This window comes from Suillus subalutaceus (genome assembly GCF_016647625.1).
Source record: "Suillus subalutaceus strain FC151 chromosome Unknown DFJ58scaffold_59, whole genome shotgun sequence".
In the NCBI taxonomy this organism is placed as follows: Eukaryota; Fungi; Basidiomycota; class Agaricomycetes; order Boletales; family Suillaceae; genus Suillus; species Suillus subalutaceus.
The window spans coordinates 71,132-96,727 of NW_024540308.1; the positions used below are offsets into that span (position 1 = coordinate 71,132).

Genomic DNA, 25,596 nt, shown 5'->3' on the forward strand with positions numbered 1-25,596 from the left:
CGCCGGAGCCACACTGTACCCATACCCACACACCGCACCCGCTACGGGTGTACACCGACCCGCCAATTCTACGGGCATGAGCGATGTTTGCGGTATACCGTGGTTTTTTCAGACCCGCGGGTCGTATAGTATTTTCAAGTCCTGGAGACGGCAAACACCGATTCTCATCTACATTTTTGTGCTGCGCAGGGGAAGAAGTGGCAAACACGACAATTCACGCGCACAGCAACATGATTAGTGTCAAAAAATGCATAGACAGGTAAACGGCAATTATTCTTGAGTTTTTCTGTATTGAATTGGTAAGGCACTGACATAGGATAGTAGTATCAGCAGAGGTCTTACGAAGTTCCGAATCCAGGTGCTCTTCGTTGTCAGACTCCGTCGTCGTGTCAATAGCGTTGACGTCAATTACCGATGGCTCGGGCGATGATGACGGTGATGTCGAAGACAATTTTGACAAGCATGATTGAATGGAAGACTCGTCAGCCTTCTTTAAGCGGCGCACAATCTACTGAAACATCAGCATAACCAGCGCAGTAGGTTGTCACCCTCGAATCGACATTGCTACTCAATGAACCTGCGGTCGAAGCTTCGAAAATATGGGTGGATGTAGATTTGATGCTCTGGGGACGAGTGACATGGTGACGACAGCTCCGGATCCGGCTCGGGGTGTTTGAAAATTTGACCCTCGCACCCTCGGACAAGCTGAGGGTTCCACATGGTCTAGTGTAGGGGGCAGAAAGGAATTGGCCTCGTGGCAATTGGCAAAATGGCAGAACGGCAATTGGCAGAATGGCAGATAGTGTTTTAAAGTCCAGTTGCAGGACCGCAAAAAGACCGGCAACCGGACCGGTCCTAAGCAGGACCGGTTGCAGTCTTTTCCAGTTGCAAGATCAGTCCGGTCCAGTTGCCCAAAGTTTGTAAAAATCAAAGGACTGGTCCAGAACCGGTTAAGACCGGTCTTTTGGGAAACCGGTTGCTATGTACATGTAGCACTCATCAGCGCGATTCTACTGGTGGTCCGATCATGTAAAATGGTTAAGATTTGATAAAGTTATGAAACTTACAAGAAAAAGCTGCAAATTAATGGGATGTCTTATATCTTAGCTTTTATCTAGATCTAATTGTCCTCACTAAGTCTCGAGGATTGCAGACAGCAAGGATATAGCCAGCAAAAAAGGGACCTGGCCGCGAGAGCGGTGGGACCCCATGGATTCGGGAGACAAACAGCTCCACACACTAAGTACGTATCGTACAACACCATCTGAAAGGTTAGGACAACATCGACAGTATCCATCAGGAGATGGTTAAAACCTGAAGGACCTGCCAGAGAGTTGAACATGAAAATGGTGTTCAAGCTATCAGTAAAGACGGCAAGTCTACCATCGATCGGCACCCGAGTGACAGCATCGTGAATGGCCGAGGAGACACAAAGAGATTCATAGAAGAAAATATCTTCCACAGGAGATTGAAGAGGAAGGGGGGATTGGAAAGCGAGGTTAAGACTTGGATACCAGAAGCCTAAGCCAGTACCAGAATCATCACAAAAGACCTGGAGCACATTATTAGGAAGTGTCCCGGGGTTCCATGAGACCGATTTGAAGAAAAAAATCCCATTAGAACGCTCAAGATGAAAGGCGGCCCAATGGAGTTCATCGACGATGCTCCGATTGATCCATAACATCCCCTTGGAATTTGTCTTACCGCGAGTCTTCTCATAGACAGCTGCCAGCCCTGGTCGCAGCAGGGGGCAGACATTTAATGCCCAGTTAAGAGACCCAGCGATATGCTCAAAATCCCTCAACGACCTCTTTTGCTTGTGCTTCGCAAAATCTTTCAACTCTCAGACTAATGCTGCCTTTGACTCGTCTTTGAGAGAAACCCGCATGGAATTTGGGTCAATGTCGAACCCAATAACTGGGAGAGGCAACCCGAATATTTGTTTTCGTTCTTCATGCGGTATACCGAGTTCATCCCAAAGTAAGAGGAGCGAAACCATATCCTGAGGTAACATTTTGTGATATTTGCCGTATAGGCCATATCTTTGACCTTGGCAAAAGAAAAAAGAGTCGTCAACTTACAGAAAAGCTCGGATGAGCCTGACGAAAACCGCAAGCCACATAACCAGTGACATAAAGGTGTGGAAAATGCATTGCGATTCTCGACCACCGAAGACATTGGCCCAGTTGATCCATCTCTGGCCTTCAAAGGTGACGACTTGCTTGATTTGCCAGAGTGGATGCATAGGCATGTGACGATAGGCTTCTGAAATGTCCGCCTTCCAAATATGAAGAGTGTCCCCAGGATTAGATTGGCGGTGAAGTCGAAGAGCATCGCCAAGGTCTTGGACATTATTGAGGGTGACCCCAGCAATGTCCTCCTTTAAGATCATAGAGTTAAGTGAGAAGTCACTGGCGCTGTGGTTAGTGACAAGATGGAACTTGCCACCTTCCTTAGGGACCACGTGAATAGGCATACTATACATTCCTGGTAATAGGTCAGGCCCAAAACTGCGAGAATATCTTCCCACTGATTCCTCCTTCAAGATTTGATCTCGAAGGAAGTTTCACTCTTGATCTGTAGATGGAGGGAGGGCGACGGAACATCCCATGTAGTAGGATATACTCCATAGTGAGTATCAGCCCAAGGCCAAAATCCTTCACGAAGTCCTTGACAAACAGAATTGACGAAGGCAGGATTTGGGTGATCAGGCAAGGGTGAGAAGAGTTTCAAACCTATCAACATTGACAGGAGTTTGAACTTTGAAAAGATCTGGTTGAGAGGAGATGGTCTTTATTGCAGCTGAGATTAAGAAACTCATCAGCAGGAGGATGAGGTAACGGGTCAGCAGACTCAGTCTATCTAGCTGGTTCCACTAAGGGCACTACCATTTTCTCCCCATATCATTTGTCAACGGAAACGCTGCCCTTTAGCGATCTTTTCATTTAGTTCCTTTTGCCAACGAACATTCAGTTTGTTTATGGGGTCCACAGCACCTACTGCAGATGTGGAAGCGGTTACACTCAGTGGGTGGCTTCTCACATGCACCGTGGTTCCAGTTAAGACAAGCTTCTCCCCTTGAGGACAAATCCTGACGTGACTGGTTTTCGTCCTCCTCCTTGCGTTTTCCTGAAGGTTTTGTCAGAAGAAGTAGAGGAGAGGTGCTGGAGCTCGGAATAGGCAACCATTCCGAGAGATGAGAAGTGGGATGTTTTGAGACTCCTGAATTCTTGGAAGTCATTGAAATAGAGGTATTTTTGGGCTTCAACCTCAAGTCAACAGGCTCGAATCGAAGTTGATAATACGGGAGTGAACGCTGTAGTGGACATCCCGGAAGATTCGGGAAAAATAGCGCCTATACTCTCGAAGCAATGACTCCTTCCACGGCATGATGAAGGTGAGGGCATCTTGCCATAAGTCAGTTGCAACACTCCAATCTCTGAAGGATCGGACATGATGAGTAGAGGTAGGTTGAGTAAGGGAAATTTCAAACCCCTTTCTGATAACTTGGGACTGTTTTGGGTCAATGGTAGTGGTGTAGTGTCCCAACAGAACTTTGTCAAGATCAGGTGCTCGACCCTCGAAAAGGAGCGTCCATTGTGAAGAGGGAAAGGATGGACACCCTGGTGTAGTGGTAGCCTGTCCCCGATAGTATTTTGTATCATCTGACCACTCTTCAAGATATTTGAGTGTAAGCCGTTGAGACTTTTTTCTGGAGAGATGTCTGAAATTTCGCGGGTGAAGCCAAGGATAGAATTGGAGCTGCTCAGAGGTAAGCCTGCAACACTTCCCTCTGAGAACATAGTCATCTCCTTCGTCTGATTTCCCACTCTCTGCCTCTTCTGTCATTTCTCGTGTGTGCAATCCCTCTCGGGCAAGAACTCGAGACCCAAATCTCTCTTCCTCTTGGATGTGTGAGGTTGGACTAGGTATCCTCCCTTCATCTTCTCTTTCCTCTGATTGGTGATGCTGATCGATTGGCTGGGACAAACCTGCCCTGTCAAGGAGTTCCAAGAAGTGACTGAACCCAGCTCCAAACTGAGTCTGGGTAAGTGAAGATGAGGAAGAGACTGTTTCTTGGAGAATCCTGTGAATTTCGAGAATGGCATCTCCTTTGTCAATATTGGATCGTTTGTGTCAGTCAATGATGTTGAGACACTCTTTAACTGCTTGTTGGTTGAAATGGACTCCTCTAATGGAGGGAAAGGAAGAGGTGGTTGAGACGGTTTGAGAAGAGGATTTGGCATGCTCGGACATGAGAGATCAAAGATTTCGATGTATTAAATAGTGCGCAAATTTGTGCTATACTAGCAAGACGAGAAACTCGAGTGAGAAAAGGCCAAACAGTGGATAAAGACAGCATACCTAGCAAGACAAGAAACTCGAGTGAGAAAAGGCAAAGAGCCAATTCGACTCCATCTTGCTAGACATAGACTGTCAACTCCACTAAAGGAGGTGGCAATGAGGATTGCTTTCAGCATATTTGTCATGCCGGTTTGCACAGGGCAAAAGCCGCAGGGGCTAAAGGGCAAGGCCCAAGACAAAGACACGGGACGACCCGAGGGAAGAACGGGTCTGCTATAGGACAGACTCATCCAATTACCCTTGTATAAACAGATTAAACTCGACAAATCATAATCAATTGACAAGGCAAGACCAGCTATATACTCGTCTATACTAGGGCTACAGTTAGCATCGAGACACCTAAGCCTTATAACAACTTTTATTTTTTGACATTTCATATTTGACTCACTTGTGGGGCAGAGTTTGGTAATTTTTTTAAAATGCTCATATCTCGTTCAAATCTTAACTGTTTAATACAAATAAAGCACCGTTGGAATCGCAGGAGTGAGTGGTATACTGCCACCAGACCGGTTTTGGTTGTAACCGGTATAAAACCGGTTGTAGGACCGCAAAAGACTGAAAATATTGGTCTTTATCAGTCCAGTCTGGTTTTTTGATATCGTGGGAATAAAAAGACCGGTCTGGTCCGGTTGCCTCCCAAATATGGTAAAAAGACCGGACTGGACTGGACTTTAAATCACTAATCCTGACCGTATCTGTGATGAGAAAAGCTGAGGGAATTATTTGCTTACCTTCAGAGTCCTAATACCTGTGTTATCTGTGAGCCTGGAAAGTGTTTGCCAGACCTTGAAGGCAGATGCCTTTGATTCGAAAGTGAGAATGTGAAAATGGTGAAGTAGGTGTGGGCCTGTGCATTTGTCAACACGGTGCTTCTCGCCTGAAGAGGAAGTGGGAGCGATGTTCGAAGACGTCAACCTGGAGTAAGCATAAGAACGCTGCATGCTGTAGGTGTGTTAAAGTGTATTACGAAGAGGTTGTTAAAATATAACTGTGTCCAGGTGGTTTCTGTGCTCTCGATTACGAGGGCGCAGGGCTCATAACCTGTAAAATCTAGACAGCAGTTACAATCAGTCTCTAAGTATGAGAGTTAGCATCTAGGTAGTATGGTGAGATGAGAAGATAGCTTACCCTCAGTTCATATAATGGACTGAGGGAAGCGGCATATGCGACAAGTCAGGTATATATATCGTAGTTCGTATTCCAATGATCTAACTCCGATGTGTTGTCGTGCTGCGTCGCTCACGTGCTCACTTATGCGTCAACACTAGACAGTGTCAGTTGCTACATAAAGTGCTGCTCAATTCTAAAATGTCGTTGTCAATGTCGACTTGACCTTACGGACAACCTCTCATAAATTACTCACGCGAACCTAAACCTTTCCTTATTTGGCCACCTCCGTGTCAGTTAGACCTTCGCATGGGAGACGTTCTACTACACCTTGTCGCAGAGTATCCTCGTTCTAATCCTCGCTGTTAGAGACTTAGAGCCCAACTTGAAGTTAGCTACCTAAACCTTTCCATATAGTATTGCTCCATAATTCTAAACCTTTCCCTAAATCAAAGTCTTTGAATATTCCAGTTCGACATGTCTCATTAGTACCGACAGTACTGCGTGCAAAATTGCTTAAACCACTCAAAATTCGCCCGAGCAGAACAGATACCTAGTAGACTACAAGTATTATGAATAAAAGGTTTAGGAGGACATTTAGCAATAAATATGAAAAGGTTTAGGAATATTACTACTATTACTACTGCATGGAAAGGTTTAGGTAGCTAACTTCAAGTTGGGCTCTAAGTCTCTAACAGCGAGGATTAGAACGAGGATACTCTGCGACAAGGTGTAGTAGAACGTCTCCCATGCGAAGGTCTAACCGACACGGAGGTGGCCAAATAAGGAAAGGTTTAGGTCCGCGTGAGTAATTTACGAGAGGTTGTCCGTAAGGTCAAGTCGATATTGACAACGACATTTTAGAATTGAGCAGCACTTAATAGACTCGCTTGTCCAAAAAAAAAAAGTTGCAACACACGCCTACAATTGTTACATAACAGTAACTCTCTTCCGAAGTCCCACGCAGTGTGCAGACTGGACGTGCACCTTAAACACGAGTACCTGCTTAGTACTTCGTACTGACGACGAGCAGTCTACATGATCAACGGTAACCCTTCAAGTTCGGCACACATTCGTACTTCTGTGTTAGGCTCTCCTCCAACTCCAACTTCGATTCCTGGCGGAGTAAAACGCCATCGGAAGAATATCGCTCGCAAATCCACTGGACGCCAGCCTCCAAGGAAACAGGTAAGTTTTTTCAACTCTACACAAGCGCTACACTGACTCGGAGAAAATATCTAGTACGGAGAAAGCTTTAAGAGCAACGAACATGGACCTTCCGAAGGATCATCGTATTTCTCAAACTCAAGCCAAGATGCAAAAATCGCGTCACTTTGCTCCAGATTTGCTGACTGGCTTGACGGCCTCGGCGAGAGTGAGACGGATAAGCGCATTTTGGAGGCTGTTGAACGGGACGGAGGAAAATTCTTTCATCTGATCCGGTGTATGCTCGACTACGAACGCGCCTTACAAGGGCTTGAGGATCATTCAGATATGGACACGAAGACTTCAGGACGTATCGGCCATCGCACAAATGCCCTGCGTAACTTCGCTGCTTTTCTGGGTGCCAAAGCACGGGATAGCATCTCTACTCCACTATCGCTTGCGATCGATCGAGACGGAAAACAATTATTCCGTCTGGCAAAGTGCTGCCTAAGTTTTAATAATGCAATTAACGGCGAGGGCTCTGAGAGCACATGAATATCATGTGTGTATCATTTTCGTTTGCGATATTCGAGGACTAACAAGGAGGAAGAATCATACAATTCATCTGCACGTTCTGAAGATTTTTTTTTTGACTGGAATTTAGGAACTGCATCTGAACATTTTGTGGTCTTCTCGTAACATGTTTATGATACAATCTTGTATATTTTGACATGTGTGGTTGTCAATATAAGTAGGTGGATCTACCTTTAGGGTTTTAAACAATTTCGAAATAAGAGAAAACAGCTTCTCGACAGAGAATTCAACAAGGTACTGGGTACTCTTTAAGCGTTATTCAGAGTGTGGAACCGCAGATGGAAATGCCGATGTTGTTGAGAAGTCCCTAGGCGCTGATCCAATCATTGTGTGAACAAAATCGAGGACGTCCAGTAGACCACTCACGCGCGGTGTCTACCACCAGAACACAATCAAGTAATGTCTTCCAGGACTGTGGGACGCTACAGTTCATCCACCCTTCAAGCTTCAGTTGTTTACTGCATTATCATCATCACGGTATCCTACCTGTAGAATTGGTTCCAGCTCACGTGTTACTCGAATTCATTCTGGATTGGGATCAATTTCAACATGAGGAACGAATACGAAACACCCCGTTAGATAGGTTCCTCTGTAAATATCTTTTTTCGAGTTGGTGGTTCCAGCCGATTGAGCATCCTCCCTGAGATAGAAAGCGTTGGCGACCGGCATCAAGGAGTGGCCCACTTTCGGGTGACTGTAACTTATCAGACACGACAATGGATTATCACGGAGGAGGACTGGTTGCTGGAGCCACTGGCTCTCGGAAGTGTTTGCCTCTGCCTGCAGTTGTCAATGTGTACGATGTCGTGATTCACAAGGAACGACCAAGCAATCACGACGTCAATAAGCCTCGAGTATGGTCACCTCTGTCAGAGATTAAGGTGAGTCCAGTCCACAATGAACTTGATGGCGCTGAACTGCCAACCGTCATGCGCACAGGTTGCCGAGCCCAACTTGCAAGTTGGTGCTGCCGGTCACAGCTTGGATGGGAAATCCGGAAACATTTGTGGCAGCGGATGGTATGCAGTTGCGAAGGCTGCGCTGATAGCAGATTTTAGGCACCAGTGAGTACTTCAGTAGCCTCAACGTCTCCGATTTTCCCAAGGTTGTTTGGATCAAAGGCTTTCGCCAAAAAAAAACAGCTCTCGATGGCTTGGAGTTCCGTCATACTTACTCTACAATTCAAGCAGACTGACAACTCAGTCATTGTATCCGCGTGCCCGAGAGAGACCCTTCTTCGATTGAGGAATCTCGATTCCCTGCTCTTTCCAGATCTCAATCTGGCGATCTTTCGCCACTTTGCCTGTCCGGCTCTCGTAGTTTTCAACAGACTCGGGTTTCTCGCCATGAGGCGTAGCCCTGAGTGCGTGGCGAGTTTGAGGCCAGAAATCGAAAGTTGCGGTGTGAGTGACAACCTACTATCTGGTCAAACTCTGCGCCTCTTCGTTGAGTAGAAACAGTACTAACCCTGTTATCCCAGAACGCAATTGAATTCGGCTCCCAGTGGAAGCGCACTTGGAAGTCAACATTCTCGGCGACCTGGTGGAACAAGAAATTGAGAATGGTGTCGGATTCGGCTTTTGGGACACCGAGTATGCGACGAGTAAAGCCAGGGTTGACATAAACGCTCTTCCAGCCAGTTACTGGGTGGACACGAACGACAGGATGTACGGTTTCAACGGGCTCGCGGCGGATGTGGAGGCCAGCCGCGCGAGATCCCTCCGCTTGCGCGACCGCACTGTGCAGAGCTGTAAGACCCTCGAGGTATGCCTGCATTCCTGGACTGAGGGAGGAATAAAGAGCATGACTGTATGTAATCATCAGAATAACTTCTTTGCACAGCGGGCCATCTTCTGATACTCACCCAGAGCTCCAGAGTGTGTCACCGCCGTACTCGGGACCAGTAATCACCTTCAAAGACGTGGTACTCGGTGGTTGGATCTCATATGTCACATCGCTGTGCCAAAGCTCTATCTTCGAAAACGCGCTGGCGTCTGGGCGTCGTGCGGCGTCATTGTAAACAACTGAAAGATGAAATTAATGGTTACAGAGTTTTTTGAACAATCTGAGTCACCGTGAACCTCCTCAAGTCCTGGTTCTCGAGGGACGGGGGTCGTTGCGTGCTTGTGAAGGGGTCCAAAGTGTCTAGCAATGTCAAGCTGCTCGTGGATGTTGAGCTCCTGATCTCGGAAGACTACGTAATGGATGTGTTGGTTAGCCAAGTAAGAGACCTGTTTGTGACATATTTAGGTTCACTCACAAACAACGCCTCTCTCCGCAACAAGAAGGGCGCTGGCGTGATAAACTCGTTAAAACATAGCTGCAGCTGTGGATTTAGTACCCACAGTTCGTCCTTTTGCTGATTCGTTAGCTGCCTGAGGTCAACGCCAACGAGCTCTGTGCCAATGGTGGGTGTAAGGTGTTTCACTTTCTGTGCAGCACTAAAGAGAGCCGTCTTGCTTGAGTCTGCAAAGTGGCCGCGGTCGGTGACCTCGATTTCCGTGAGCGGTTTCCAATTCACAACTGGGAAGTGGGGCTTGGTGAAGCATCAGTGTTTGCCTGCGAGATTGAAATCCAAAGTCGCTCACCTTGTACTTGGCATATTGGTAGTCATCGTCGTTCTCGTTCCCAGCACTGGGCGAGTAGAAGGGATTTATGAACATAGGCTCATGATCTAGCGACTTATCGGCTTGAGCTTTCTTCAAATCTGCAACAGTACTGCCGATGCTTCCGTTGCCACTTTCCTCACTGGTAGCTACTGGTGCCATGTTAGAAGGGAAGAGTTCCTGATACTAGCTTCTGCATTGCACATTCCTCATACTTTATACCGGAATAAGGAAGTCAGGCGACCACTCCCGGAAACTCAATGCGGAATGTGGTGCCAGTCGAAGGTCTTATTGCGCAACCGCTTGCCATTTTCGGATGCGATATAATCAAAGCAGGCCCCTTGTGACCATATCTTTGCATTCTTCGACGGACGACCCGGTGACAGAGGTGCTTCCGGCCGCGTGGCAACGCTTTCATTGCGATGATCAAGGCAATAGTAGACTTCCAGTGAGATGCGACACTGGATATTACGATTGCGATCAACTCTTGCAGTCACATGTTAGGGCTCTACATTAAATTTAGCAGAAGAAGAACATACAAGCAACCACCTAGCCCAAATGTCCATCCTGTGGCGGTCCGGCTTAGGCGCAAAGTACACCGCAGTGCCTATGCGGCGCCCGTTGTAGCACAGCAAGTAATTGAGTACAGATATCGATAGCAGCCTGCAGTTCTAATCCACGCAATCTAAACAATTATATCCAACGTCATGTCCAATCTATTATGAGCTTGGCTCTGAGACTAGGAATCCAACCAGGCATGCATCAAGCATGAAGTCTGCATTTACCCACGCGTGCGTCAGTGCTAAGTTATCCCGTTCAGTGGTGCAGCCCATACGGAGATATGACTAGTACTCACAAAACAACTTAGTTCCATCTCTACCCGCTACTCTCATGAGCTCCTTCTCACCACCCGGATGAAACGGGAGGTAGGGTGTGATATTATAAACCTTGCCATTGATCGCTGTCCAAGCATCCTCCTTCTTGTTATGTAACTTGAGAACAGATGGTGGGATGCGCATTAATGCATCAACTCCCTGATCAAATCTCACTACATTGCGTACTAGAGATGGCATCGACTTGCTTACTCGTAAGTTCTGGCCAGATGCTTTGAGGTTTCCCCAATCGAGAGGACCAAATCCTGGCGCTAAAGCTACTTTATCACGTCTGGAAGGTCGTTTGGGTGGCTTAATCGTGGTCATAGGTGCAAGAAGAGATGATGAACTCTGTGGAGGCGGAACACCTGGTTGGCGTGTAGCAAGGCTAGGTACAGGCGGTGGGGGCATCAATGCAGAGTCTGTGAGTATCTTTGGTATGCTGAGTCGCCTGGATGAGTCTGAAGATGAAGAAGATGAGGCAGCACGTTGTGCACTGTTGATCGCGGGGAAAGCAGGCGGTGAGTCGTCTTCACCCGCCGTGTCCGATCCATCGTCCTCATCTTCTTCGTGGAATTCTGGGACTGAAAGTGATTGGTTTAGGTAGGAGTCGTTGGGCTCAACGTTGCTCGCGGAGCTTGAGGTATCAAGCGAGAACCAACTACGCAGATAAGACATGAAGTAACCGACACCTTCGGAAGTAAGAACTAGTAGAAGTTCTCCTCTATGTACCTAATATAGCAATAGAATCCCACGATAGCTCAAAATGCACGCACGCTAAACCATGTCGCTTCGAAGTCCTGACCGGTTACACCACTTACTGCAGCACTTCTAACCGTTACTATGTAGCAACATAATATGGCGGTCGCTCTTACGGAATAAACAAGCACCACCTGCTGGTGGACAGCGAGCGAACAACCATTCTTTCTGAAAGCAAGAACCTGGCGACAAGCGGATTCAATTCCTAGGTTATAAAACGCAGCAAGAATGTTCCGAAGTCCACGGGACCCCACAGGAGAGATACTACGCGACGGATGTGATTTCGAGACTGATTGAATGCATTGGTTGACATGAAGTCCATCATGCGAAGTCATCTTCTGATCCGAGCACAGTGAATGAACACGCAAACTTCAGAATGTCAGGGATTTGGACACTCTGGGGCCAAAATCTGGGGCAGACTCTGGGGCCTGACTCTGGGGCCCATCGGCAAGTCCGGCTGAGTTTAAACACCGCTTGATGACAAAGCCCAGCCCGCTCATTGCCGATCAGCGTCTCCCGCCTCCCCGCCACTGCCCGCCAGCATGCAGCTGTTATTGGAATACTGCATTCATGCTCCGCCTCAAGTCTACCTTATGACAATGCCATGCCCGCTACGGCGCTACCCATCTCTCTTATCTGTCCCCTTCCTGTGTTTCCCGCCCACCCGCTCCGCCCCAGCCCCACCCCTCTTCCTGCACGCCTGTGCCCGCCTCATCATGTCTTCATTGCAGCAAAATGATCTTGCCTTTCTCTCCAGCCTTGTGCTGCGCCATTCTGCTGTTGGACTTGTCACTGACTGTGAAAGCTGTGGCGGCGCTGTACCCATCACAATCTGCCGCAGTGACAAGAATGGTAATGAAGGCAAGCCCATGGCTATGGTATGTCCCCTCTTGCATGAGGAATGGTTGGAGTACTAAGCTGACCTTTTGGCCAGCATCGCTCCTGCTCGTTCTACCGGTGGTACCCTCAGCTTATGACGCGTCCTGATATCATGGCTTTAATCCCTTTGGCAAAAGGATCACCGACTCTTACAAGTTCATTGCCAACTGTATCTACTTCCTTGGGCGATGTCTTTTCAACCGCATTTTCCTCCACTCAGCCTTCAACTTCGACTTCTCACCCTCAGTGGAATGGCAAGAAGCCAAGGAAGTGGGGGGGTCAATGCGCTGGCCCTTTTTGCCGCAAAGTCAGTGCACTGTGGTGTCCGCAAGGGATGTGCCTCAGCCATTGCACGGAAAATGGAGGATGTCCGATTCATGGTGTAGAGACACATAATCAGCGTATGGATGTGCAACCGCTAGATGTCAATGGATTTTACCTAGAGGATGCTGAGGCGGAAACGAGTTATGGACATCGCGAGCTTCAACAGGCACTTGAAGCATCAATGGCTGCCACCGGTGGACAACCAGCTCCCTTCCCATCATTCCATGACCTCCTTACCGTTCCAAACCCATCTCAACTACCTCCACCATCTCCCGCTCGTACACCCCCACCATCATCTCACCCTCTGCGACCAAGTGACGATGCTGCCTTGTCCACATGGATGTTCCCAGTTCACAAGCTTTCCAAGGCTGCTCGTGTGACTGATCAGCTTGACCCATTGTGGGCTGGCGACCTCAATGCACGCGCTCAAGAGGAAATAATGAACAAGCGTATCACTGAATGCTGAAAGGAGATGGAGCGTGCTTCAAAGCAAAGATTTGTGTTATACTGGTTTGACAGGGTAAGCTTGTCTTCATGTTTATTTTCACAAGTTGTGCTCACCGTGAGTTTAGGATGACACACCGGTCACGATGCAATGGATTGTGCACTGCCCCTACTTTCCTCATTATCAGCTTGCCGATGATCCATCCCTGGTCCAATCCCTTGGTGATGACATCCAGAAGATCGATATCTTTGAGGAGAGCTTCATGCGGTGGACCCCATCATCCCTTAGCCACACCCTCACTCTTGAATCGGGCTGTCATATCTTCATCCGACGCCATGGTGTCACTCAGTGTAGGGAGTTCGATGAACTGTTCAAGTCCTCAAAGCAGTTGAATCGCCCCTCCCACATGCGGTTCAACATGAAAGGCTGAGCATGATAGTGTGCGCACGAAGAAGCAGCAGCAATCATCTGAGGTCAAGATCATCAAGCAGGAGCTGCTAACACCCTTACTAGGCAAGCGTCATCCTGCATGATTTGGGAATCATGCATGGACATGATTACTAGGTATCCCCCTAAAAGACAAAGTCTGTTAGCTTAGTCCTCAGACTAGTCAACCCATACCTTGGTATCAAACCTTGGTCCAATAGTTTCAGTTTTCCCTCAGTGATTCATGAATCCACCATGTTTTGAAGAAAGTCATATGTGAGATGGGAATCACATAATGACCTAGTTGATATGAGAAGCAAATTGAAGGTTAAGGTATTGCCTTTCCTTTGGCTTATTCACTTTGGCTAGAGAAACCCATAGAGAAAAGTTCAAAGCCTAACAAAAACCTATCTAAAAAGCCCGTGTATTGTGTACTATTATTTGTTCCATTATTTCTGAGTTGTTTTCTCTAGTGTTTCTTTACTTTACTTTTCTATTAGGATGCTCTGACTAATCAGATGCTTCATAAAATTGTACCTACAGGGTATGATGTCATAATGATGTCATAGGACTTCACCTACACTCCTGCAGGTATTTTCGGTTGAAAGATATGATATCATAGTGATGTCATAATGATGTCATGTTCCATGGAATTTGCTAGAACATTCCAATGACTCATAATGACTCATAATGACTCATAATGACTCAGAGTGACTCAGAATGATGTCATTATCCCACCATGAATATTCTGGAATGTTCTTTTGCACCTGCTAGAACATTCTGCTCCAGTTTTTGGAATATTCTTCTCACATTCTGAAGTCATTACATCACCTTTTTACTTACATAATATTCCCACATCAAATGTATATAAGGAGAGCCCATTCTCCCCCAAAAAAATAGATCTCCCACTTGTTGCATTCAAGAATCTCCCACTTGAGCAAATTGAACTCTCACCTAAGAAGCTTCAGTCTGAACAAATTGCTGCTTACAAAGCCCATTTCCTTTGTAAGAACTGTCCAGGCAAGTGCAGGGAAAGTGTTTCCCTTGAGATTACATAAGTTTCTCGCAATAGAAACCCAGTTTTGTGAGACCAGTGTTCTCACCACGTAGTGTTTACTGACCAACACGAGCTTTGGTCACTGTTGTTATTTGTGAGACCAGCGTTCTCACCAGGTATTTGTATACTGACCAACACGAGCTTTGGTCATTGTGTATTGTCATGTTTTATTGTCATTGTTGTTATTTGTGAGACCAGCAGTTCTCACCAGGTATTTGTATATTGACCAACACGAGCTTTGGTCCACATAGTCACATTTGAGACCAGCTTCCCAACAGTTAACCATATATTCAGGAAACCAGTTCAAGTGTCTAGACGGTATATCCTAGACAATCCCATAGTTTCAATCAGAGATAATAAAGCTCGGGCTAAGTTAATCTGACTGATTGGTTTAGCGAGCCTCCCAAGAACTCACACGTTATCTACCACGAAAGAAGAAAAGTCGTAGACCGTGTTAATCGAGGACTGGCAAGAAGTCTTATCCAGTGTAATTGTGGTGTCATTACATTCTTACACGTATTTATATAAGACCCTCGGTTATTAAGACAGCGTCACTGGCACCAAAGCTCGAGTCAAGAACAGGAGACACCCACCCCGACGTCTGATGTCAAGACCATCAAGCAGGAGGAGCTAACACCATCACTAGGAACACCCTTACTAGGCAAGCGTCGCTGGCATCAAAGCTCAAGTCAAGAGCAGGAGACACCCACCCCAACGCGAGTACGTCGCTGGCATTTAGATCTGACTGGTCTACAGGAAGATGATTTCAACTCTCGTTGCACTGTCTTGCCGTCGCCAACAACTCCACTCAAGTGGTCCTATGTCAACTCCGAGGGAGACGATTTTGACTCTCGTCATGCTATTTCACTATCACCAATACCCCCACCATCAGCATCGGTCACCATCAAGCCCACACGGCAACCAGCCCTCAAGTCAGATGATTTTGATTCTCGTAGTGTTATCTCACTGTCGCCAACACCCCCACCATCAACATCATCAGTGTCCATTGCCCTCTCTCAGTCTGCTGCTCCTGGGGTCATTCCTGTGCATGTTCCCATATACAACCTTGCCAAGCGGCGAGGCTGGCCACACGCCATGTACACGATTGATATGGCAGTAGGTTTTCAGCAAATGAACCTTCCAAGCCTCTGTGCTCGCTTTAGTCAGGAGGTACTGTTTAGTCTCATCTTTGGCAATGCCCCCTTCGTTCGGGGCGACTTATCACCAGAACCGCAAGGCTTGGTTGGAGACGGATCCAACCATCCTCAAGATGCACAAGCAAGCAGGGCGGACTCAAGATGGCCTCTGGTCAAACTACCTGGCTGCACGGCGCCATGCCTTGGGTGAGGTCAGCAAGAAACACAGCGGGCGCACATGATTTTTTGTCATGCTCCTCCTTCACTTACTCATTGATTTGTTCTGCTACTTGATTTATTCATTATATTATCACAGCCTTATGCATTTCACACCTTGATTTGTCGGTTCTGTCACCTACACACTTGTATTATGTAGCACATGCAAACAAAGTCGCCGTCCACACTGGCAATATGAGCTTTGAAGTTGTGTCTCTCTAGGCAAGAGGCCTACCATTCAGATCCCATACAAAGGTCTCGCACATCTTATGATGCTCTGCAGGTAAGGACTGAAGAAAGGGAAGTCCATGCCGTGCGCACAAAGGTCTTGCACATCTTATGATGCTCTGCAGGTAAGGACTGAAGAAAGGGAAGTCCATGCTGTTGCGCTGCAGGTAAGGACTGAAGAAAGGGAAGTCCATACCATGCTGTTGCATAAGGACTGTAGAAAGGGAAGTCCATGCTGTTGCGTAAATGACTGCCATTGTGCTATGATACAGAAAACATCAAGAGATAACTACAAGACAGGTGAATGGTGGGGGAGTTTGCCTTGTGTCTGAAGGGTAGCAACGGTCATATGGTTTCGACAGAGGATCATCTCATCAAGGAAAAAATCATACTTGACCGGCGTCATCTCTCGACAAATGTTATGAAAACCACCAAACCAAACATTCGTTTGCTCTGCGATTGACGAGTTGAAATAGTACTTCCCATTGTCATCGAGGAGTTCAGGGTATGCCTTCATGTCACAGCACTCACGGCAGAGCGTATCGCTAGCCTTGTGCTTCGTTTTGTGATGGAAGGCATCTACACACATACCCATCCCCTCAAAGAATGTGATATTGCGACTCTCCACTTCATGCAATGCATTACAATTGGAGTCGTAAATCATATGCTGGGGTTTACGAGCACGCGGGAGGGTAAACATTTTCTCAATCATGATCTTGTGAAACCCTGGTCAGCATGAGTTCTCCGACAGCAAGACTTGAACTTACCAGCACGTTTGAGACGGCCTCATGGTGGTACATTGTGCCACGGCCACAGATAACTCCACATGGGCGAACAACAAGTTGTTCGTTGTTCGTACGCTGATGACGGAAGGTAGCCTTGATTTTAGGTGGCGTGTCCTTGGCGCTGCACCCATCAGCAACAGCCTGAGATGACATGATGGTATCCGACACTCCAGTCGAGGTTGTTGTAGGCGCTTGTAACAATCAAACTGCACCGGAGGGTACATCATGCTCATACCACTCTTCAACATCCTGAAGGGTGATGTCCTCGTCCACTTGTGTGCCTATGGCATCATTCAACCTGGCAAGCTTCTGACGCTGTGTCTTGCTCTTTCCACTGCGTGATGAATTGATGTTGGCGGTTTCCATGAGCAGATGAACTGGGTCCTTGCATGCCTTACGATTCTTTCCCGTCTCAGTGTCAACCATGACCGGCTGATCGCAACCATCAACAGCACAGACAGTCTCGAGGGCATGATGTTCCGCTGCACAGAATCAGTGCCTATTATTCTCCAGGGGGTTCTTGCACCGTGGGACGGCACAGCAGGGGCGCCCAACCGTCACACCGTCTGTAACAATGACCTCAGTACGGCGCAGTGTGCCATCCGGTGACTCAAAAATGCGCATGCATGCACAGCAAGCATGAGGGAGTTCGTCTTGGCCTTCAAGAACAATCCGGCTGTTGCGTGCATACATTGCAGTCGTAAAGCGATGTTTCTGGTCACCGTCATGCGGCACAATAAGATGCTCATCTCGTGGTTGAAGATAATCAAGGAGGGCAAGCAGGGTGAACAAATCCCAGACTTGTTCAGTGGTTAGAGAACTCCCAAACTGCCAGTCATCAACGTTGTCGGTGCGACTGCGACGAGCATGGGCAATCCCATACAAGTGTGCACAATTTGTGGCCGAAACACTGTAGAGAACATGAACAATAACATGAGAGGTGAAGAGAGTTACATACGCAATCTGCGTCAGATCCATCCATTGCATTGCAAGCTCGAGCTCAACGAACTGATGATCAGAGACCTGGATGAATTGGGGTATGCCTGCGTAGTATGTTCGCAGCTGGCCCTTGACGCTGTAGTTAGACTGATAATTCGTGTTGCAGGCTTCGTCATCAATGAACAATCAGTCGAGCACTATCATGATAATATAGACATACCTCGGCACCTCAGATGAACTGTCCATCCAGGACGTGCACCCTCACTGTGAGTAAATAGAACAACACGCTGGTATTCTTCTTTCTTCAGCAGCGATCCACGCTGCCATGCAGTGCAGTCAGGGTTGATGCAAACCTTGGTAGGGGGGTATAATGTGCGTTTTGCTGCCTGGCGTGTGAGAATGGTCACAATATGCATCAAAAAACGTACTCTTTGCGAGTCACTTGGAGCAGTTCTGCTTGGAGAATCACATTAACATTGTCTCGACTACCGTGCTATGAATACTCGATGTTCGCGATCCTCGACATATCCTATTTCTGAGCGATTTGGGCGAAGGCGCGCAGCGCCTCCCGGTCCTGAGTTGCGTGTCCTGCCAGATAAAAGGTGAGCTGCGAGGGTGGGAGGGAAAAGAAAAACCATCGCGAACTACTCATGACAGGGATCGGGCGCAGTCCGGACCACCGAAGAGGGAGAGCGATGAGCGATGCTTGAGTGTTGATACGAACCATCGCGTGTTTGAAAAGGGAGCGGTGGGTGGGGAAAAGAGAAGGAGGAAGAACGTCGTCGTTGAGGACGACTGAGACGATACGGCGCGACGTTTGCAGTACGAAGTCAGAAGGTTCGTACTGCCTCCGACGCTTGCGCAAAGACTTAACTCTATTCCTACACTCGTTCCTCGTTACATAATAGACTATCAATCTTTGCGAGTCACTTGGAGCAGTTCTGCTTGGAGAATCACATTAACATTGTCTCGACTACCGTGCTATGAATACTCGATGTTCGCGATCCTCGACATATCCTATTTCTGAGCGATTTGGGCGAAGGCGCGCAGCGCCTCCCGGTCCCGAGTTGCGTGTCCTGCCAGATAAAAGGTGAGCTGCGGTTCCCAAATGTCTAGGAGTTCGACGACGCATCGAGCGAACCGAAGATACCCATAGAACTAGGAGGAGGATGGATGCTTACATGAAGAACCCGTCACCGAATGCGGGGCATTGTGTGCCGCAGGAATTCATCTTGAATGGCAGGTGTTGCTTGAAGGTATGGTGCGAGAATCTGAGCGTGATCTCGAAGATAGATCTGGAAGGCATCACTGGCCCATCTTCCCATCGTCTTGACGACTTCGAATGGGATGTTTCGGAGGAGGTATTCCAAGGTGGCGCCTATTCTGATAGCGTGGCCTTACAACGGGTCAAGGCCAGCATCCTTTGCAGCGCGAGCGAGCCGTGTGATGAACTTCGTTTTTGTCAAAGGACGGTGTGCCTCGCCGAACTTATAGGAAAAGAGTGCGATATCGAAGTGGGGGTTGTTGATGTTGAGATGGTTGGATAATGCTGCCTCAGGATCAGTAGGGCCCTCTTGTTTCGCCCAGAAAACATCCTCCCCATTTTGCGATGTTTTCGTGCGGGGCAAATGAAAAACTGTAGTCGCGAGCCCATTGCGGTCTGTTTCATGGCGAATGTCGGATCGTTTGACATGAATGGAGGGATCGAATGATGAAAGGGTTCGGACCGTGAATTCTCCAGCTCTGGCCATTGAATAAAAGGCTGTTGTGAGACAGCTACCCACTGCGGCATCGAGAGGGTTGTTGGGGTCTAGTTTCTGCAAGATGCTAGTTATGAAAGCCACAGTGTAAGGTGGTCTTTTCTTCCTTCTTGATGACGAGGGCGTGAGGTTCTTGGCTGCTCTTAGCATGGCATCTATTTTGTCGTCATCTAAGGACCATGATTTTCCATGTAAGATGTGCCATGCACGAATACCGTGGACATAACTTGATATAGTTTTCCCTGAATATGATCCGGCTAAGTCTGAAATAAAAGCTGAAATGAGTTCAGAAGACGCTGGTGCACGCATGGCTTCGTTGATGGAATTTGAGTCACAGTATACATGGTAGGCAAGGATGCCACTTCCATATGCCTCCTGGGTGCTGCCGGCCCATGCGTGGATCATGACATCTTGAATGCGCTGTGCATCGGCGTGAGGAAGGGAAGATAATGATTCGTCATCAGTGGCTGGTCGCCATAGACGGAGCCTGTCCTTAGCTGCACAATGGGGTCTTAGGACGGAAACCCGAGGGCTGAGATTAGCAGGATAAGCCGCAATAAGCTTGCGTCGCTTTAAAGAGCTCTTCTCCTTGGCGACGGAGCTCGTCGTTGAGGTGCTCAGCTGATTCTCGCGAGCGGGCTCGGTCATTGACATGTGGGAGCGCTTTGACGTTCTTGCTGCGTGCATGGCACTCAGAAGGGATAGCGGGATCGTCGAAGTTTGTGATGAAGGGTTGGAGTGGCTGGGGAATGCTAATTGGGGGAAGCAGTAGGTCTGAGGGAGGGTAGATTCCCCTGGACGGAGCGTCTGCTGGGTTGTAGTTACTGGGTACATAGCGTGTGAGGAAAGTGCATTGTGCGGATGCAGTGAGCTCATGGATCCTTTTGAAGACAGTATTGGTGGCTCTGTTGCGGCTACGCCCTTTCCACCACCCTTCGACAACTCCTCGATTGTCCCCGAATATTTTAATGCAGCTGCCCGTTGGGCATGAACCGAGGAGTGCAATAATGAGGAATTCCATACCGACAGCTTCTGCCCAGCCAATGTCTCTGTCCTCGGCTTTCCAGCCTGGGAGGAGAAGCCACGCTCGCCATCTGCCGTTGATCCAAATCACGATGCCAGTGCCTGAGCTAGCGTCTGAGTAAGCCGAGGGGTCAATGACTTCGACGGGCCCTGGGATTGGCCGAGAGACGAGTGATTGAGAGAGGCTGGCTTTCCACCACCGGAGGTCATCACCTGTGTGCTTGGGGGGGGAACGAGGCATGTGTGGACGGTCGTGAAAGATGGATAGCATGGTTTCGAGAGAAACGAGGGTAAGCTCTTCCCGCTGGGAGGACCAGAGAAGCATGTAAGAGTTTCCCATAAAGCTCCTGGACTTCCCGTAGTGTGTGCGAAGACCGAATCTCCCATTCCCTGATAGCTGCCACATACTTCTCCTTCTTGCTCTGTGGGATCGAGATAGAACGCGACTCGATGTCCCAAAGGAAACCGATAAAAGGGGCACATGACGAGAAAAGGATGTCCTTTGCCAGTTCCCAGGGTATTCCAAGAATTTTGGATAGGCGGTTGATGTCGTCAAAGCAAAATGTGAAGCGAGCATCTTCTGGCGATCGCGGGGGAGGCTGTTGAGAGATCAATGATGGGAAATGAACAGTCTTCGTCAAACTCTTCAATTCTGCCGTCAGGCATGGTTGAACCACGATACCATTTTCAACCTCCTTCAATAAGCATGCCACCATTTCGTGCAATGATAGCAGCACGAGATTTGCGCAGGTTGTTGTAGCTGGCAAGGTGCTCTCGCAGAATCCGAATGAATAGGTGATCATCCATCCATTTGGATACAGGACCAATTCCTTGTGATCGGAATATGTCTGCACCAGCATCTGCAACCTCGCCATAGGTTCCCGCTGATGCCGAGAACCCGAAACAAAGCTAGAATCAATTGCAAAGCTGTCTTCTCCTGTCCTGATGACCGAGCCTGGCCATTGAGAAGGATGAAGAGGTACTGTGCGGTAGGCTTCAGCCACGTCACGAACAGCTGCCTGAGATCCTGGGGGGAGAGACCAGATGAGTAGACAGATTGTTGATGCTGTGCCCCACGTGCATGGATATAAGTTAGAGTCGATAGAGGAATTAATGGATGATACTGTAGCTGATGGACGAAGCGGGGAATGAGAGGTTTTGTACGAGACGGAATCTTCCTGGCTTTCCCGGCTTAGGAACCATGGAGAGTGGGGCTGTCTGAAAAGGACCAATGAGTTCTTCAGTCTCTGATTTAGATATAGGTCCGATATAACGACCAGTGGAATATTCACGGTCCAGAATGGCAGTAAAGGCGTCAAAATGTGCATGTAGTGAGGGGTTATTAGGTGGGGTATAAGTTTGAGATATGGTTGGGACGCTGCCCATGAAACCAAAGCGAAAACCATTCGGAATATGTGCATATTTACGTATGAGATTTGAAGAAATGAGAAACTGCAGCCAGGCCTCAGGCCTATAGGGAGTGATAGCGTTAGATGCTCTCGCTTTGAGGGCAGTCTTGAGCTCCGTGATCCTTTGCTCCGCATCCTGAACATTCGTGCACATGAGTTCGAGAGGGGTTGGTGCATCCCTTGGGTCTCTGCCAGTCGTAGCAGATTTCGAGGCCCTCTGGATTGACCAAGTGACCCTCTGCGTTTCGACGACATCGAGTCTTGGTTCGTTTGTCCCATAGGAACTCGGATGCGCATTTGTGGATGGGGTGACGGAACCGGCCGAGGCATAGGGCGCAGGCTGATGGGCTGGTTTGGCCTGCGCCCGCTGGAAAAAACTGCTGCAACTTCTGTGGTTTCTTTGCCATTTGGTTAGCAGGGCGGTACGGGTGATAGCGGCCATCATTCACAAGAGGTACCGTCTCTGCATGCCCGTTTCGGCTGGAACTCATGTCTCTCCCCCGAGAACGGAAGGAAGTGTTGGGAACTGCAAGCGAGTTTTGCAACTGAGTGAGATAGAGCAAGCATGAAAGGATTCGAGTAAGCCAGGGTTCGAACAATTATACGAAAGCAAAGATTTGGTTAAACCATGGTATACAGGGATGTGCGAAAGCAGTGTGGGCATAAGCGAAGCAGCGGTTAAGTTGTTTGAGAGGGACACAGGAAAGCGGGAGCACAGGAGTTTGTGTCAGCATGAGGGTAGATAGAGCGGCAGCATAGCGAGCGCAAGCAAGGGAGAGCGGAAGACAGAAGACGAAGTCATATATGTGTTAGCACGTGGGAAGCAGATGGGAATTGTACCCCGAAAGCAGGGATAGCCAAGAGTGAAAGCATTTAGACAGCCAGCAGGGTCCGTTTCCGAAGTGAGATTGAATATATGAAAGAAATTGGTCAGTGATCGAATGTTGGTGGGTGACGCACTACGCACCATTTTGAGACCCTCATCTCGTTCAGCCTCCCATACGTCGTCAGATATCGAGTTGTATAGGGCATTATTGAATAAACCAATGTTGAACCCTTGGTCTTGCGCTAAGCGATCATGCCATTCACGGCGCACAAATCCTGCGTAGCGAAGCAGAGCCTTTTCTCCTTGTGGCCGCATGCGATGCTCATGGTTGGTAATGAGCGTGAAAAATAATGCTAAAGCCTGCTGATGCTTTTGTGGCCAGTTGTTCTTTTCAATGTGCACAAGAAAGCTGGTCTTTGCGAGGTCAAACTGCCGCCAAGATAGGTCATGATCCTGTAGAGCCTTCTGAGAGGCTTTGAAAGACGCGATCGTCTTGAGGGCAACTACACCATCCACTTTGGCGAAGCCAAAAGCGTCATCTGAGTCTGACGTGGACCTAGAGGTGGTGGAAGCCTCGTGGCAACCGTCAGGGCTAAAGTACCACAATTCTACATACTCCATGTTCTTGATCCTTTGGATAGCATACTGGGATGGGCGAGGTATGATAACGTCTGCAACGAGAGCCCCTTCATCAAAATCGTTGATCTTGGGCTTTTTCTTCTCAGCTTCGCGCCTCTCTAGCTGTTCCTCGGCCTCTTTTTCAGCTCTCTCGCGCTCTAACTGTTCTTGCAGGGTGCGAGCATCTTCCTCATTCTGTTGCTGCCAAAGGATAATGCGTTCCTGGCGCTCGAGTCTCCAGCCTTCAGCCATTTGCTCGAGTGCATCTTCTCTGGCCGTGCCCCCTGCCACAAGGGCGTTGAGCCATCCTGCGTATGCTGCTGACTCGAAATTGGGCTGCGCTTCCAGCGCTGGGTCTGCTAAGATGCGTTGCATGGTAGGCCGGGTGAATTCGGAGAGTGTTTGCTAAGAGTGTGTTTTGGAGAAATTGACTGAGTGTTTCTAAGAGTAGTAGCAAGAGTAGGAAGAACGGAGAAAAAGAGAAGGAGGAAGAACGTCGTCGTTGAGGACGACTGAGACGATACGGCGCGACGTTGCAGTACGAAGTCAGAAGGTTCGTACTGCCTCCGACGCTTGCGCAAAGACTTAACTCTATTCCTACACTCGTTCCTCGTTACATAATAGACTATCAATCAGTCCTAATTTATGACCATGCACCCTGAATGCGGCTTCATCACTTGCATTGGTCTCAGCGTTGCTTGGCATCACCCATACAATATCCTTTGTAATAGACCATAGTATGTCAACTGCGTCAGGCAAGATGTTGAGGGAGGCTGCAAGAAAGTGCGTAATACTCTGCAAGAGAACATCAGGGGGATGCATGATGGAGACATTATGTGGCTGTGGCTGGAGGATATCATCCTTTAGTAAGTTAGCATGGCGCATGAAACTTGCAAGGTCAACAAATGAGATATGGGCGAGTGTTGGATGCCCTTGGAGTGAGGTCAACAGGTTGCTGATATCCAGGTCAGGTGGCATCATGGCTGATATTGACATAGTGGTGAGTGACAGAGATCGCGTTGGTGTGGTAATGGCAGGGTGGCTGTGGTGGTGGCTGACAGAGATACATGCAAAATATCACAACCACAGAAATTGAGGCGATAACGAATAATAAAACATAACAAAGTAGGTTCATCTTCTGGACATACAACGCTAGCTTTAGATATCAGATCGTGCATGTTGTGCATGCACGATAGGCTGATTAAACCGTCGTCCCGGTACGAAAAATGACGAAAGAATCACGTGACTTGCCTCAGCATCGGTGTGGCTGACGGCGGTGATCACGTGGTATGTCAGCCGCATGATGTTGAAACTCCGATTGAAACAAACAGAGGCCCCAGACTTTGGCCCCAGAGTCCGCCGCAGATTTTGGCCCCAGAGTGTCCATTTCCTGGATGTCCTCGCAAACTTCGTCAATTGGTATGCTTATGGTTTCCTCGTCAGTGAGTTCGACGTCATAAACACCATTGGGATTGAACCAACATGGGCAGTTTACATAAATTGTACATGTCCGATCACAAGGAACCCGTGCGGCGGGTACCAAAAACAAGTACTACTTCAATATGCTAAGGTCCAGGCAAGTGTTGCTGCGTCTCTTTGTGCGACTTATTTTTAGAATCAGATAGTTCACGGATAACATTTTCCTGGTCAAATCTCCCTATTGGTCTTCTTTGTCGCATAGTAGCAAAACCGTGCAGATATGTAGCAGATGATAACAATATGAATCCGTCCCCTGACCCAATTCTGGCCGACTTTTTTGCAGTCAAGTTATTTATCTGGTTTTATGACTTCCGTTCGCCCTCGGAGTTCACTTACCCCCGAACGATGTCTCCAGTGCCTTTCCAGCTCTGACGATGTTGGGTGTCACTGACTGATCAGGCGCTAAATTTCCCCAATTTGGTTGATAAGTACATGATAGGGCGCATTTTTAACCTATCATGAGACAAAGACCGGACCTTACCATTATGCGCCACGAATTAACGTTGCATCAGCTGTCTGAGCTCAGAATAACGTGCTACTCCAATGGCCACCGGATGTTTGTCGGAGCATTCCATTAACATTCGTCTACCCTAGATG

General features: G+C 48.1%; 6 protein-coding genes across 6 annotated transcripts; 2 read left to right on the forward strand and 4 right to left on the reverse strand.

Moving 5' to 3' along the window:
- Positions 1–6,510: 6,510 nt before the first annotated feature.
- Positions 6,511–7,173, forward strand: DFJ58DRAFT_728424 (uncharacterized protein; the record flags this gene model as incomplete). The annotated part of the gene is made up of 2 exons (XM_041385593.1): positions 6,511–6,660; positions 6,715–7,173. The coding sequence occupies 2 exons, from the start codon at positions 6,511–6,513 to the stop codon at positions 7,171–7,173; spliced, it is 609 nt and encodes a 202-aa protein (XP_041243448.1).
- Positions 7,174–8,411: 1,238 nt separating this feature from the next.
- On the reverse strand, positions 8,412–9,980 carry DFJ58DRAFT_661099 (uncharacterized protein; the record flags this gene model as incomplete). Its single annotated transcript, XM_041382194.1, has 7 exons — positions 8,412–8,627; positions 8,680–9,019; positions 9,077–9,236; positions 9,287–9,406; positions 9,473–9,504; positions 9,558–9,748; positions 9,801–9,980. 7 exons carry the CDS (start codon positions 9,978–9,980, stop codon positions 8,412–8,414), a joined length of 1,239 nt encoding a protein of 412 aa, XP_041243449.1.
- A 240-nt stretch (positions 9,981–10,220) lies between these two features.
- DFJ58DRAFT_790498 (cytochrome b5-like heme/steroid binding domain-containing protein) lies at positions 10,221–11,439 on the reverse strand. The gene is made up of 3 exons (XM_041390271.1): positions 10,904–11,439; positions 10,675–10,852; positions 10,221–10,620 (listed from the first exon to the last, which is right to left on the reverse strand). Exons 1-3 carry the CDS (start codon positions 11,366–11,368, stop codon positions 10,538–10,540), a joined length of 726 nt encoding a protein of 241 aa, XP_041243450.1. The 5' UTR covers positions 11,369–11,439; the 3' UTR covers positions 10,221–10,537.
- A 705-nt stretch (positions 11,440–12,144) lies between these two features.
- Positions 12,145–13,118, forward strand: DFJ58DRAFT_884468 (uncharacterized protein; the record flags this gene model as incomplete). The annotated part of the gene is made up of 2 exons (XM_041394609.1): positions 12,145–12,327; positions 12,384–13,118. Exons 1-2 carry the CDS (start codon positions 12,166–12,168, stop codon positions 13,116–13,118), a joined length of 897 nt encoding a protein of 298 aa, XP_041243451.1. The 5' UTR covers positions 12,145–12,165.
- Positions 13,119–16,399: 3,281 nt separating this feature from the next.
- DFJ58DRAFT_884472 (uncharacterized protein) lies at positions 16,400–17,098 on the reverse strand (the record flags this gene model as incomplete). The annotated part of the gene is made up of 2 exons (XM_041394610.1): positions 16,400–16,875; positions 16,928–17,098. The coding sequence occupies 2 exons, from the start codon at positions 17,096–17,098 to the stop codon at positions 16,450–16,452; spliced, it is 597 nt and encodes a 198-aa protein (XP_041243452.1). The 3' UTR covers positions 16,400–16,449.
- Positions 17,099–17,146: 48 nt separating this feature from the next.
- On the reverse strand, positions 17,147–18,130 carry DFJ58DRAFT_841808 (uncharacterized protein; the record flags this gene model as incomplete). Its single annotated transcript, XM_041392754.1, has 4 exons — positions 17,147–17,427; positions 17,509–17,855; positions 17,904–18,020; positions 18,105–18,130. 4 exons carry the CDS (start codon positions 18,128–18,130, stop codon positions 17,147–17,149), a joined length of 771 nt encoding a protein of 256 aa, XP_041243453.1.
- Between the last annotated feature and the right edge of the window lie 7,466 nt (positions 18,131–25,596).